Source organism: Ceratotherium simum, chromosome 20 (genome assembly GCF_057802395.1).
Source record: "Ceratotherium simum simum isolate JZ-2026a chromosome 20, ASM5780239v1, whole genome shotgun sequence".
NCBI classification, from domain to species: domain Eukaryota; kingdom Metazoa; phylum Chordata; class Mammalia; order Perissodactyla; family Rhinocerotidae; genus Ceratotherium; species Ceratotherium simum.
In genome coordinates, this window is record NC_141919.1 from 14,941,303 (window position 1) to 14,956,548 (window position 15,246).

Below are 15,246 nucleotides of genomic sequence, written 5' to 3' on the forward strand. Positions count from 1 at the left end.
AGTCAGCAACTCTACAGGAAGTTTTCAAAGACATACATAACAGCCTCAATGACGTCACTTAATCAATATGCATTGAAATCTTGACTAAATTTTAGTAATTTCTTGGGAATCAGCATGACTCAGGCGGGGAAAATTAAAAAAGAAGTTCTAGCTCAGAACCTGTGATGTGAATGACCCTGACACTCATGGTCAGTTATCATTGGCATCTTACCCCATTCCCTTCTATTCCTTCCTTCCTTCCTTCCTTCCTCCCTCCCTCCCTCCCTCCCTCTCTCTCTTGCCTTTCATTTCCTTCCTTCTCTCCCTGAGAGTCAGTCTGGCAGAGTTGGCTCTCTAGTTACACCTGCCTTCAGATCCCAGCTGTGCCGCTTACGGGTAGGGTAACCATGGATACAGTAATTAAACTCTCAGAGTCCTACTTTCCATGTCTCTAAAATGAGAGAAAATGATTCATCCCTTATAGGACTGTTGTGTAGACTGAATGAGATAATGTGTGTAAAGTGTGCACAGAGCGGCTCAGTAAATGGTAGTTCTTTCCGATTCCTTTCTCCTCTCTCCTGAATTCCTCATTTGTTACCATTTCCACCCCATTTTTGAGGCTTTTGTTTTACTTTTTTTGTGTGAGGAAGATCAGCCCTGAGCTAACATCTATGCCAATCCTCCTCTTTTTTTTTTGCTGAGGAAGACTGGCCCTGGGCTAACATCTGTGCCCATCTTCCTCCACTTTATATGGGACAATGCCACAGCATGGCCTGACAAGCGGTGCCTCGGTGTGCACCCGGGATCTGAACCCGGCCTGCCAGCAGTGGAGCGCGCGCACTTAACCGCTACACCACGGGGCCGGCCCTGAGGCTTTTGTTTTATTTCCCTCTCTTTCCTCTGCTCCACACCTGGAGTGGCACCAGGAAGCACTGCTTGGTTTCCATGATGGTGCTCATGGTTAATAAGCTGCAGAGACAAGTGGATTCAAAGGCGGGTAGGTAGATAGATAGATGGCTGGGTAGGTAGGTAGATATAGATATAGATACAAATATAGATATATGGTTATAGATATAGATGTATAGAGATAAATGACTGTCCATTCTGCCATGCTGAGTGGCAGTTTTTTTCCTAGTTCAGAGAGAAAAATCTGCCCTGGTTGTCCAGTAGACTGACTGACTGATGTACGCTCCCTGGGGGGATCTGTGAAGAGCACAGTTAGCCCTGTGCAGAGCAATGCTAGTCAGGGGGTTTTCACAAAAGTGGTCTGCATGCCTCTTTCTCTGAAGGACTTTTTAACCTGACAATCCCACTTCACCCGAGAGAAGGCAGCAGACAGATTAGCAGCAATTCTGTTGTTAACATCGGTCCTCACTAATCATCAGGGAAACGCAAGTCAAAACCACAATGAGTTATCACCTCACACCTGTTAGAATGGCTAGTATCAAAAAGACAAGAGATAACAAGTGTGGGGGAGGACATGGAGAAAAGGGAACCCTTGTGCACTGTTGGTGGGAATGTAAATTGATACAACCACTGTGGAAAACAGTATGGAGGTTTCTCAAAAACTAAAAATGGAACTACCATATGATCTAGCAATCCCACTTGTGGGTATATAACTGAGAGAAATGAAATCACTATGGACATCTGAGCCCCCATGTTCATTGCAGCATTTACAATAGCCAAGACATGGAACAACCTAAGTGTTCATCAATGGGTGAATGGATAAAGAAAATGTGGTATAGATATGCTATGGAATATTATTCACCCACAAAAAGGAAATTCTGCCTTTTTGCGACAAGACGGATGAAACTTGAGGGCATTGTGCTAAGTGAAATACGTGAGGCAGAGAAAGACAAATACTGTATGATCTGACTTATATGTGGAAACTAAAAAAAAAAAAATCATAGAAACAGAGTAGATTGGTGGTTGCCAGGATTGGGGTGGGGGGTTGGGTGGGGAATGGGTGAAGGTGGTTAAAGGGTACAAACTTCCAGTTGTAAGATGAATAAATTCTGGGGATGTGATGTATAGCATGGTGACTATGGTTAATAATACTGTATTGTATACTTGATAGTTGCTGAGAGAGTAGATCTTAAAAGTTCTCACCCACATACAAAAAAGATAACTATGGAGGTGACGGATGTGTTAACTAACCTTATCGTGGTAATCATTTTGCAGAATATAAAATTTATCAAATCATGTTATACACGTTAAACCTACACAACGTTATACGTCAATTATATCTCAATGAAGCTGGAAAAAAGATGCTTATTTAATGGTTGGGAGAAATTATTCAAAGAATAATAAAAAGATAATATTCATCAGACATTGAGCACCTTGACAATCTTTAATATTATATGTCCAGGCCATGGGTTGATTTTCTTTTGATTTTATCATTTTTATACTAAAATGTAGTATTTACAAAGATAAGAGTTTTCATAGTTTCCTCATATTTGTGTAAAATGTGTATCTCTAAACATATACACGTATGTATAATTACATACATCTCACATTCTGGCAATTTGATATTTTACTGCGATATACTGTAATGTGTATCGATACACTGAAAAATCTGTAATGTCCTCATGTCTCCACTAGAGGGTGCTCTGTACACGTAATTAACAGCAATTATACCTGGGCAATGGATAAGGTCGACCCCAGCCAGAGTTCTTTCTCATAAAAGATTGGTGGCTTAATCTCAACAAGTAAAGTCTGGCCTTGATCATAGTTTCTCTTTTTTTCTACTCCAGAAATTCTAGACTGGACAGGACCTCAAAAAAAATCACCTTGACCAAGAAATGTAGTGTCCTGTCCTTCAAAAATAACTATGGCTCAACCACATAAAACAATTCTTTTCTTACTAAATAAGCAATACTCACATGGCTCAAAATGTAGAAAAGGCCTATACCGTGAAGTCTCTTTCCCAATCCCTTCTCCACCATTTTCATACAAACTGTGTCTATTCACTGTTTATTACATTGCTTTTTTTTTTTTTTTTTTGCAACAATATATTTTGGAGAACACTCTTCATCAGTACATAAAGAACCTCCTGATTCTTTCAGATGGCTCCACAGTATCCCACTGTATGGATGTATCATGCTTCATTTTTCTACTCTCCTATTGGTAACCATTTAGTTTTTTCCAATCTCTGTTATTTCAAATAACGCTGCCGTGACTGGGAAGATAAAAGGTGCTTTTTCAGCCTGTTCTTAAAGATCGGAAGGACACAGGCTTTCCTTAATAGCCGCTGCCGGGCATAACCACTTAGCACCTCAGGAACGTCCTTACATGTTCTAGAAGCCTCCACGGCTGAATTTCCTGCCCGTCTTTCCCCTTTGAGCGCTCATTGATCTTTTGTGCTGGGGTCTCCTCCGCTCTCCATTTCTCTCTCACGACCTCTGCTGCCCCACTTACTCCTCGCCGCCCAGCTTCTCGGGTTGGTTTCTAATCACAGAGACTCCTGATTGGCTGTGATGCCTTTTCCTCCCTATCGCCCTGTTACCTCTTTTGATTTGAAACTTCCGCCTTCGTCGCTCCTGCAGCGGGCTCTTCACCAAAGATGGGCTTGCAGTGGGCACAGGTTCTTTTTTATTAAGAAAAATAAAGTGTTTTATTTTTTTAATGTGAAAAGGATAAAGAAGAAGATAAATTTTCGATAGATAATCTTACCACCCAGAAAAGTCTGCGGTGTGTGCTTTGGCACATAGATCTCCCATCTTTACGTTGAGTATATGAGTATGATTACATATGTCTATGTATGTGTAACCATTTACATCTTCCGCATATATAATACCGACCCTACATTTTGCATTTAATATTATAAACCTTATAGGCATTTTCTCTTGCTATTCAAATTCTTGTAAACATTGTTTTTAATGTTTTGTGTATTTATTTGCATGAACTACAATTCACTTAATTTTTCTGCTACATTTTCAGATTGCTCACCTCCCTTTTGTTGTTGTCGTTATTATAAATAAAGCTGCTATCAGCATCTTTGCGAGTACACATTCTTGGTTGAGTCAGGACTCGCCTGGCTATTGGGCATCCCAACTGGCCATTATTTGCTGCCTTCTCTCTGGGACTTTTTTCCAGATCAGTATTACTCTCTAGGCCCCCAAGACTGCTTTCTTTCGTGAGCTAGGGAAGGCTGTTTTGAAAGTGAACTAGTGTTTCATGTGTTAAAACTGGATCAGGTTAAAGGGTTAGGGAATGGATGGACTTTTATTGTGTCGTGTTATGTGCTGGGAGCTTTACATGTGTTCTCTCATTTAATTCTCAAAATGACCTTGTGTGAGGTAGTTTCATGTTCTCATTTTATAGATGAGGATGAGGCTTGGAGAGGATGAGTAACTTGTTTGGGGTCACACAGCTAGTAAAGAACAGAGCGGGGGTCACACAGCTAGTAAAGAACAGAGCCAGGATTTGAATTCAGATTTGCCTAACTCTGAAGCCTACATCCAGTAGAGAGATGTTTTAGTAATTAATTTGGATTTTAAAATAGTTTAGTAGAGGCCAAAGCAGTGGTGGACTGGTAAAATGGCTCTTTGGAAGACAAAACAAAACAAAACAACTTGATTTGTAGTGTTTGCCAATTTCCATGGTATAAATACTCCCACCATAGCTGATTTCAAACTGCCCGTGGTTTGACAATCCACTGATAAAATTCCTGGATATTTAACAATCAATGCAAGTGGATATATGTAGCTCCTTCACACCACTGGGCAAAGGTTTACGTACTTACGGAGAGACTTGTTTTCTGCACTCTGAGTTCTGATTGGTTAATTAAGTAAAAATGATGCCCTCATGTCTAAGTTGGGCAACTGTATACATCTACAAAATCCTTCTAAAAATCAGATTTTCGTGGCATCTTCAAAGTTCTCTAGAGTTCAGTTACTATTAGGCAACATACCTCCTCACTACTGAGAATTTTTTTTCCACACATGAGTCGTTTTCAGTGTTTCTGACTGACTCTGGGATTCCAGTCTTTCTCAGAGCATAGGAATTAAGATCAAAAGTCAGGCTAGTGATAAATTGTTAGGATGTGGTCAAAGATAAAAAGTTAATTCACTGTGTCTGCACTTCGTAGATTAGACTATCATCAGAATAGGTAATTAGAGCCTGCCACAAGCAGGGTTTTAATCAGTGATGGAAATAGGTGGGCAGGGGAAATGTGCAGGAATTATTCCTAGGACTCTCTAGCACTGCCAGGGGGAAAACCACTTGAGAAAATCCAAATGATTTAACAGTAATCGAGTAAACAGTTTCCATTCCCAGCAATGGTTTCAGGAAATCAGCTGAAGTCATTACCTTCTTTCAAGGTCCCGGGGCCTGCCACACCTGAACATTTCCACCCATGGTGGCTCTGTGTGATACCTGAGTCCCTGCTGAAGCCATCAGCAGCCTGTTTCGTATTGTTCTGTTACTGCCATGTAGGGACACCGGATTAAGTAATTGTCACAATATATTAGTGACTGGGGCAGGGGATCTGGGGATGATCTGTACTATTGTGCACTGGCTTTTTGGTGGTGGGAAGAGCAGAGAGTTGAACAGCCGTCTTTGGTGATTACTTCGTCTTGGCTGGAGGATTCTCAGGCATGGTCTGAGGTGTAGGGAAATCTCTGGACAGGGTAGGAGGAATTCCCACTCCACTGGTAGCTGACAGAATGATGGCCCTCTCATCATTGCCACTCTCACCGTGATTAGCCACCTTATTGAAAGAGGAGTTCAGTGAACTCTAGTTGGATTTTATTTCAAGAGTGATTCCCCAACACTTGCTGACTAGACTCACGGGGTGGGTCATGGTCTTCGGATGCAAGCATGATCTTTTTGTACTGTCCTTCACTGGGTGAAGGAATGGACTTCCCGTCTTACCTTTCCTACCTGGATCTGAATCTGTGTCTAGACAATGACAACAACACCTTGCTGGTAGCACCTAGACAGCTGCATTCTCTCATACACACTCTGTGATTTGTCTGGGCTCCCTCTAAGTTGACCCAGGATGACTGCAATCTGCTTTCCATCATCTTCAAGGTGTAGCTACTTAATGCTTGTTTTCTGGAATGCTCCACTCTCCCACTACACTCTCAACCTTGTTTTTTAAGGAAAAGAAGTCAGGAGAAAGATGTAGGGATGGGCTCAAATCCTCCCAGGGCCTGGTGGAGTGCATGTCCCGTTCACTGTCCATTTCAGTGATGCCTAAACTATGCTGGGGGAGCTGAGCTATGGCCTTACCTTGCTCAGTGATGAGACAGATTTTTCTCTTTGTTAATAGCCTGTGTGTCTTATTTCCCAGATCATAGAAGTGGAAAAGTGCACCCACGTCATTGACTTGATTGCTTTTGTCCAGCCCTGAGAAACATTGTCATCTGCTTCCCGAATCCCTTATTAGTGCTAAATCCCCAAATGGACTAATTCCTTCCTCTCTTCAAAAACATTACGTTTTGATAGTAGAAAATGTAGAGGGATGGGTGTGGTGCTTCGACAAAAGGGAACAATCAAAGCCTGATTTCTGCTTGCGAAGTGCGTAGTCCAGTTGAAAGGGACGTGTAATCATTTGGGGAATCAAGTCTGCTTGACTCTTGGCTCCCTGGACCTTTTCATCATCTGGACGCCAGATAAAATACAGATGTTCTGAGCTAGAAACACAGCATCAGACTATTTTCCTCTTGGCTTGCACTGCCTCTCAAATGCCTGAATGCCAGACAAACTCATTTTCAGCATTTTGGTTCAGCTATAATTCACGGAAGATATCCCAATCTGGATTGAATGATTTTCTTCCCAGCTATGTCTCAGAAATCTGCACCGTGTTCTCCATTGCTTTTGGCTGCTGCATTTGTGACAGTCTCTGAGCTGTTGTTCCTTTAGGTTGCAAGTGTGACACTATCATAATAGACAGCAGCCGTGGCCATCCTTCCTCTGAGACCCAGCAAGAGCCTTTTCTCCTGCCCCGGATCTATCACTCTCTCCAGCCCTTAGAAGACTCATCCTGAGCAGACCTTTCAGCTGCACTGAAATGACCTTTTTACCAAATCCTTGCCTCAAAATCAAACGGAGAGCATCTCTTGTTTTCATGAGCATCTCTGCATAGAATGTGAGTCCGATTTTTCCAGCAGGAAAGGGATTTTGTTTTTAACCACTTCAGATATGGAGAGGTCACCGAAAGTTTGTGATTACCTTGCAAGGAAGTCTGTAACGGAGGCTCCATGTAAGGAGGCCAATTGTGCAGACTCAGGTAGGAATGAATACGTGCAGGCCTTTACCGCTAGATTCCAGGCCCCCACACTTTTCCTCCCTCCTGCCTCCTCTCAAGCCCTCCCCTTGCCCCATCTGCAACTAGAGAGGGCAACTTTTAAAAGGCAAGCTTGCATGATGGCAAGTTCTAATAATCAAGCCAGAAAGAGCAGCTGTTTTAGCTTAAGTTCCAATACTTTAGAGTAGTTCTTCCTTGTCTACCTGGAAAAGCCTATTGTACTAGTAACATTTTCCTTTACCATAACAAAGGTAAAGGAATAATGTTCCTTTATGTTCCTAATGTTCATGTTCCTCATAATAAAGAGAAACATGAATGTGATAGAAGCTATTCTGAAATCTCTGAGAAAATAGTAGTCGGGCCATTTCCCTATTTGACTCTCTTTACGTGCTCCAAGGTCTCCACCCAGGCAGAAACTCAAGTGGCCAGACCAATGGTAAGTTTCCCTTTGGATTTTCCCTCCTGGCCAAATACCAGCCAACCACAGCCTCCTACCCTCTCCCACTGTGAGCATCAAAGAGGCCCCAGGAGTGACCCAAACTAGATTCTCACTCCAAACTTTTGTTTCACTGCCCAGCCTTCACCTCTTGGAGATCCCAAAAGCAAGACTTAAAGAGGGAGGAAGAGAGGGAGGCAGAGAAGGCAGCTAGACACCTGCCATCTCTCTCACGGGAGGCACGTACCACTCCAGAATTTTCCTTCCACCTGGATCTGGGTGGGACCCACACATGTCCCATGCCGCAGCTGCAGTCCTTCTCGGCAGCTGCTGCACTCGTCGTGGCCAAGGCCCGTGCAGGTTTTGCAGGCTCGGTGGCAGGGTTCACATTCTCCCATCTCTGGGTCACCGTGGAAGCCAGGGCCACAATTCCTCACACAACTGCCGCCTACATAAGAACACAGAGAGGACCCGTGAAGGCGGAACTCTGGCTGGCTTAGCTCAGTGCTCTATGCAAGGCCAAGTTCTATATAGGCCAAAGAGAATCGCAGGAACATTTTTGTTTGAGTTTATTTTTAAAGAAACCTAGATGGCATTAGCTTATTTCATCCAACAACTGTGTCTTAATAAACCCAACACTTTTAGTCCTCTTGTAACCGAAAATTTAAATTGGCTATCAGCTCAAAGGGTTAACAGCATAGAATAAAGAACTTTACATTCTCGAGGGCTTGAAAAACTACAAACAAAATGAATCTCTATATAGAGAGCCACTGGAGATCGTTATGAGCTGTCGGCCCCACTCTTTCTCCCACAAGCATTCAAGAGCACTGCGCTACTATTCTTCAATTGGACGACTTGCAGTATATTTCTTTCCTAACCATCTATTTCCATCAAAGTCAATGAATTGACCAAAACCTAAGACAAAAGATCTTGTTTAACTTTTACAGTGCTCAGGAATATGTAACATGGATTAAGTCTCAAGAAAAGAGTCATGGGTCTGAATATTCCAGGTGACTTCAATTCCAAAGCATTTATCTTCAGCATCGCCCCCCCATCCCCACCCTGCATTCAGTCTTGTTTCTAGTAGCTGGGAGATATTTGAAATTAATTAGTGAAATAGGAACTATGCTTCAGTAATAAAAGCAGAAGGAAGTAGTCCTGGCTAATGTTTATTTTCAAACCAAATTAAAATTCCTCCTTGGACAGGAGGCCCATGAAGACTCTGAAACCAATCAAACAAGTGCTCCCATTTCTGGGTAGAGCCATGGAGCCTTGTTCTCACTTTGTACAATGCTAGTCTCTTGCTTTTTTTTTTTTTTAATTTATTTTTTTCCCCCAAAGCCCCAGTAGATAGCTGTATGTCATAGCTGCACATCCTTCTAGTTGCTGCATGTGGGACGCGGCCTCAGCGTGGCTGGAGAAGCAGTGCGTTGGTGCACGCCTGGGATCCGAACCCGGGCCGCCAGCAGCGGAGCGCGCGCACTTAACCGCTAAGCCACGGGGCCGGCCCTATTCTCTTGCTTACCCAAGAGAAAGAAGCCCTCTTCACACCAATAGCACTCATTCTGGTCACAGCTGCCACAGTTGGTATCGCATGCTTTGCATTCAGATTCTTCACTGTAGGTCTTCTCGGGACAGGCTTTATAACAGTGGTGTTCAAACCTGGGGGAGAAGGTAGAGTTTCTCTCATAAGCTATGTTGACGTATTTCTCTTAACCACCATCATTTAATCTCCTTATATATGTCCACACATTGTTTTTAACAGGGGTTGATATTTGGGTTTCAGGGCAGAAAACCTCCTCTTGGTCTGTTGGTCTGTCTTGGCCTCTGGTCTTGTTGGCCCTCCAAACAAGTCATCAACCACCTGCCTCTGGATTCTGAGGACCCATTATCAGGACAGCTGTGAGGAGGTTGGAGAGGAGGACAGGAGTCCTGATATTTATTTATGGAGTACTGATCATGTGTCAAGTATTAACTCATTTAAACCTCTACACAATCCCACACGGTAGCTCTTATCTTTAATTTCTAAATAAAGGAACTGAGTCTGGAGATTAAGTGCTGAAAGTCTAATAGGTACTTAAAGTTGGGACTGAGATTTTAACGAAGATCTGTTAGAACAGACAGACAGAGCTCGTGTGTTTTTGCCACATGACACCTGCAAGGTCTGAAACAGCTCAGTGTTGAGTTCAAGTAGCTTACCAAAATGTCTGTCACCCAATTATTAATATTAACAGCAAAGTGCCTTAGCTTTTATGTATATGTATTTTTATGCATATTGTCCGTTATTCTCATTCTAACAGTAAAATGATGTAATTCAGACTCCACTGAATTACAGGCTCGTGTGAAGGTGGAGTGGAATGGAGTTGACCTTTGCCCTTTGATGAATTTCGTAGCATCAACAAGATATCAGAGGAAAGCTTTGCATTTCTTCACTAACAACTTCTATTGTCCAGTGTTTTATTAGCTGAATTCAAACTTACTAAATATTCTAAAGGGTTATAAATGTGTGTTTCTTGAAACGAATATCTCATGTTTTACCCTTAGTGATATTGGGCATCAGTGTATTTGTTTCTCATGGTTATTAGTGGGCGGTGGTAAGCTGGAGAAGCTGACAAGAATGGCTCCAAAATTTAACAGAGGACACTCTCAGGTGGCAGAGGAAGTAGGTGCAGGTCAAGGGGTGTGTTCTGGTGTCAAAATGAAGAAGGGTAGAGTTAGGCTGGGGGGACACAGAGTCGTAAGAGGGACAAAGAGGAGAATTCTTCACCCACCCCCTTCTGCATGGTCACTTTCTTTCCTTGAGTCTAAGTTCTCCTTCCTCGGTTCTTTGAGGAACATTTTGTGCCCTGTGCCCTCAGCAAGGAACACTTGCATTTCTGCTGTTCATCTCCTCTTTGGGTGTCTGTGGCAGGCCATATAAATGCCCACTATGAACATGCTGACAAATTACTTTCTGCTCATTTACTGTCATCCGGTCTACCTTACAATAATCCAGCCTGGGGGCTTCTTCTCACCCCTCCTCCCCTGTGTAAATGGAACAGTAATTTACATCAGTAGGTCAGGAGCGCTGTGATGTAGAGACACAGTCCATGTAGAGAATAATAGGCTACTCTAGAAAAGTTTAATTAAAACCATCAGGTTAAGTAATGATAAGGTTAACTGATAGTTTTTAGTACGTTCTAGCTTTATGGGTTTTCCTTTCCCTCCCATCCTTCTCACCCCTTTGAACATCTTCCCAACCATTACCACATTTTGAGCCCCTGGAATCTGATGGAGGTAAAAGGCAGTGTGATGACAGGACGAGTTGGCCCACCAAAGTTGAGGTGACCCAAATCTAGACCCCCCACTAGCTTGTGTTACAACACGACAGAACCCATAGCTTCTATGAGCTTCAGTTTTCTCTTTTGGAGAGTGACATTGATCCCGTGTCCCTGGAAATCTTCATGGAAAGGTGAAGAGAGGAAATGGACATGAGAATCTGTCATCACAAAACTCCTCAGTTTTTAGGATGACAGGGAAGACTGTGCAGTCTATGTGTTAACTGGGCCTCCCTTTTCTTTTCATCTCCCTTTCTTAGTTTTTCTTCCAAGATCAGCACCAATGTACTCTGGAATGGAGACTAGAATAGGAAAGGGAGGTGATGTTGAGACACCATCTTTGATTTGTAGATTTGTCTTAGAGAACTTTGGGGGTGATCGTTATCTGATGATCTGTGTCTCTCATTACCCAGGGGATGTTTACGAGCTAATGTAGCACCTGGCTTCATCCTGGATGGTCTGACTCCCATTAAGGACAAGGTCTCCACTCAGACATTTGGAAACAGCTTGCGTGGGGTCGGGTATATTATTAAGGTCTGTCCATAAACAGCAAGGTCTGAATCTCGGTAACCCATGGCAAGATTCCTAGACACCAGTGTCAGGTTGGGTGACTTCCAGGACCAAGAAAGAGAAGGCCTCCTTTCGAGGCAAGAAAACAGCTGGGCTCTTAATGCTAAATCCAAGAATTGTTCCTTAATAGCCTGACAGGGCAGAGTTGCTTCAGGCTGCAGGGCCTCTTTGCTTTAATCACTGGACTTTAGGATTAAATCAGTAATGCTTAAACTGCAGAAAAGTTAGTGCCATGAGAAAGAAATCCAGACTTACATGTAATACCCCATAGCGCATGATGTGCAGGTTCCCGGGTCATCTGGAAAAAAAATTACAATAATGAAAAATAACAATCATCAAGAGTTCATCATTTGGAAAAGTCGTGGCTTGAGACAAATAATCTTCTGGGATAGTTTCATGAAATGTGCTCTCCAGAAATGATATTTGAACAGATTGCACCATTTTTAATTAGTAACAAGATATGTGCTATGATTTATCTTTATCAAAGCTAGTAAAATAAGAGTTCTCATAAATATTTGGCCCTGACTTTCAAGGAGGAATAGGTCCAAGCTACTGGGTCTTCAAATTGCAGATCAACTCTCCACATTAAGAAACTCCTGGCACCAAGCATGTCCACACACACACATTGGAAGAGGCTGCAGGCTTCCGGCCCTGAATGGTGGGTTTTCTGTGAGTTACCCCATTGCCTGCCAATGTGATGGAGTGTCATCTGGGAGGCTCCTTAGAAATCTGGACAATTACTTTTTTCCAGTAGAATATCTACTTGGTGTTCTACACTTCACAACCCTCTTAAAAAAACTGTCCTGTTCTCATTAAGTATAATGATTCAGTGAGTCCCTATTGGCTCAGAGAAGGACTCTTTACTACAGCTTTCAGGGGACTTAATGAGAAAGAAAAGACTCTAAGAATCACTAACTCAGTTATTTCCCTCTCTCCTAACCCTCCCTGAAAGATACCAACTCCCAGATCCAATCATTAAGGGAATTCTGTGACTTCCTCTGGCCCACAGTTCTTGGGAATAACAGATTCACCTCCAGCAAGTTCTTTCTGTCATCTGACTTATACTCCAATCCTGCTCTTTTTGTTCTAATAGGAGATGGGAAACAATTACTCCTCTTTAAAACATTCCTCTTGGTACATGAAGATTTTATGTCACCTTTAACTTTATTTTAACTGAATAAAACTATGTCCTTTGATCTTTGTGCCTAGCTTTCCCTTCTAATCTATTCCACGCTCTATTCTGGTTTTCACAAACTCTGCTCCTTGTGGTAGCATCAGCCTCACCTGAATCTTTAGTCAAACATGCATCTTGGGTCCTGCTAGGGATGTTGCAAGATGACACTACTGTGTATTACACATAATACAACTCATGCATTGTTATAGTGGAAAAATTTCTAGAGGAGGCTCTGCTATTCAAGCAGGGATCCCCAGAACCTTCTGGAAATCATCTAGTGATGATGCAGTGGAGAGGGCACTGGCCTAGGAACTGGTCTACCTGTTTGTAGTTTGAAGTTTTAACCCTGGCTTAACTGTCTCATGAATTCGCATAAACGTCACTGTACTTTTAAAATCCTGGTTTCTACAGGTGTAAAATGAAATCGTTGAAGAAGATGGTTGTTAAGTCTCCCAAAAGCCAAAGATTCTGAAGCTCAGTCTAGCAGGAGCTGGCAAACTATGGCCTATCCTGGGGCCAAATCCAGCCATGCCCTTTCATTAACATATTGTGTATGAATGCTTTCATGCAAAGCATCAGAGTTGGGCAGTTGCAATGAGATAGTAAATATTTACCATCTGCCATTTTACAGAAAATGTTTGCTGGCCCCTGGCTATAGTCCTATTGGCTCCTGGCTTTGTGATGCTCACCTTTGTTAGGTAACACAGGTGTAAATGTTATCAGCTGGCCCCAGAGTTCCTCTTAGGGAGAAAACTGTGTATATTTAGAAAAATACCCTGTTAAACTACTTGTGGTAGAAGTTTAATCAGAAGGATTGAACAAGAGCCAAGACAACCAAGGAGATAGCCAGGCCCTTCTGCAGAGGCCATGATTTGCTGATGAGAGGGAAATGGTTTTTATGTCTGGCTCAACATGGTTTGTTATAGGATGACTAGAGCAGGACAGTGAAATGAACAAAAAACTAGGCTAATTAAGTGGAATCAGGAATCTGAAGCTAGAAGCGCCACGGAAAAGAAAAGCTCACTGGAATTCTTAGAATTCTTGGAGGGGCAAGGGGTGGCTTTATGCTTCCACAGTCCATGGATTGGGGATCTGAATCCATTTTACAGGAGTGCAAAGGCCCCATTGAACACTAGTGGTTCCACTGGGTAAGTTTATTTCTTGCTACAAGTCTGTTGGCATCCATATTGTTTACAATTCTGCACCTAAATAAGTTGATACTACTCAGCTCACATTTGAGCAAATTGCTTTTCCCTGCCTGTCCCCAGTGAACATATTTGACTCTGACAGTTTTGCTAATTTGGCAAGGGCTGGGGAAATTCTAATCCTGTTCTCTAATGTTCTGGCTATCCCTTCCATCCAGGAACTTAATGAGTTTGCTCTCTGCTCCTTTAAGCAGGTCACTGATGAAAATGTTAAACAGAACCAAGCTTTAGAAATGTGCATACCAGTGTAATCTTGAGTCCAGGGACTTTTCCAACCCAGTTGAACAGTGAATTTGGTACCTTTACAACAGTTTGCATAAATGAATAATGCATAGAACAGGAATTGTATCTTATAACAGCTTATGAATACCCCTTAGTCTTTCTCATTATTACCAGTTGTTCTAAAGAATAAGAATTATTTTTAAAAAATTTTCCACTCCAGAAAATCCACAAGTCAGACATAAGCTAAATGGATTTAGCTTGACCACTGAGAGGCAGCTGTTATGGGATTAAGGAAAGGTAACAATCCCAAACCTAGAAGTTGACTCTAAGTCATCTTGGCATTTGGATGGCTTAAGGAGAAAGATGAATTTTCCTGGCTTCTAATGTGTGTGTGTGTGTGTGTGTGTGTGTGGCGGGTGAGAGTCTAAACAAGCTAGAATTGTTAACTGTCTTAAAAGGTGTTATCCAAAGTAGGATGTTTAAATAGCTCTGGTTGTTTGATCTTGTCAAACTTCTGAGCTGAGAGACCATATTTTGAGGAGGGATGGGGCAAGTTCAGTCAGAATTCAGAGAGAAAGCCTCAGACGTTTGGAAAAATGCCTTCAGAAACAGTCACTGGCTTCCAGCTGCTCACATCCTGCTAAGGAGAATGTGTGAGCAGATGCCTTGTCAAGATGGGGATAGACCTTCCTTTCTTGAAAAAACTCATTTTTATTTGTCTTATTTTTATGGGGTGGGGTGGGCAAGACTACAATGTCCACTCTGTCTGGAGAGGTCTTCATGATCCTCTGTGTCACCTTTCCACTGTCTCCTCAGCAATCATCAGTGCTAGAACTCATCACAAACTCCCTGTCCTCAGGGAGACATTGACTCTTCTGTGAACGTCACCTTCAGTGGTCAACTTACATTCTCAGCCATTTTATTTTGTTCTCAGTAATACCTGTGGCCTTCACCATTGAATACGGGTGGATCATGGCCACATTAGGAGTTGTGTACAGTCATGCTTTGGTTAACGATAGGGTACCTTCTGAGAAATGTGTCGTTGTGCGAACATCTTAGAATATACTGAAGGGGAACAAAATTTGTCACCT

General features: G+C 42.4%; 1 protein-coding gene across 4 annotated transcripts in view; it reads right to left on the minus strand.

The window, feature by feature from the left end:
• Positions 1–15,246, minus strand: part of PCSK5 (proprotein convertase subtilisin/kexin type 5) — a 442,283-nt gene that overhangs the window by 53,105 nt on the left and 373,932 nt on the right. For 3 of the 4 annotated variants that reach the window (XM_087444465.1, XM_087444466.1, XM_087444467.1), the window contains exons 25-28: positions 11,810–11,852; positions 9,193–9,329; positions 7,915–8,115; positions 3,485–3,565 (exon numbers count right to left, since the gene is read on the minus strand). In XM_087444465.1, the coding sequence (XP_087300591.1) occupies positions 3,485–3,565; positions 7,915–8,115; positions 9,193–9,329; positions 11,810–11,852 (462 nt within the window). The remainder of the gene's footprint in view (positions 1–3,484; positions 3,566–7,914; positions 8,116–9,192; positions 9,330–11,809; positions 11,853–15,246) is intronic. The other variant, XM_014794699.2, reaches the window with a different exon arrangement.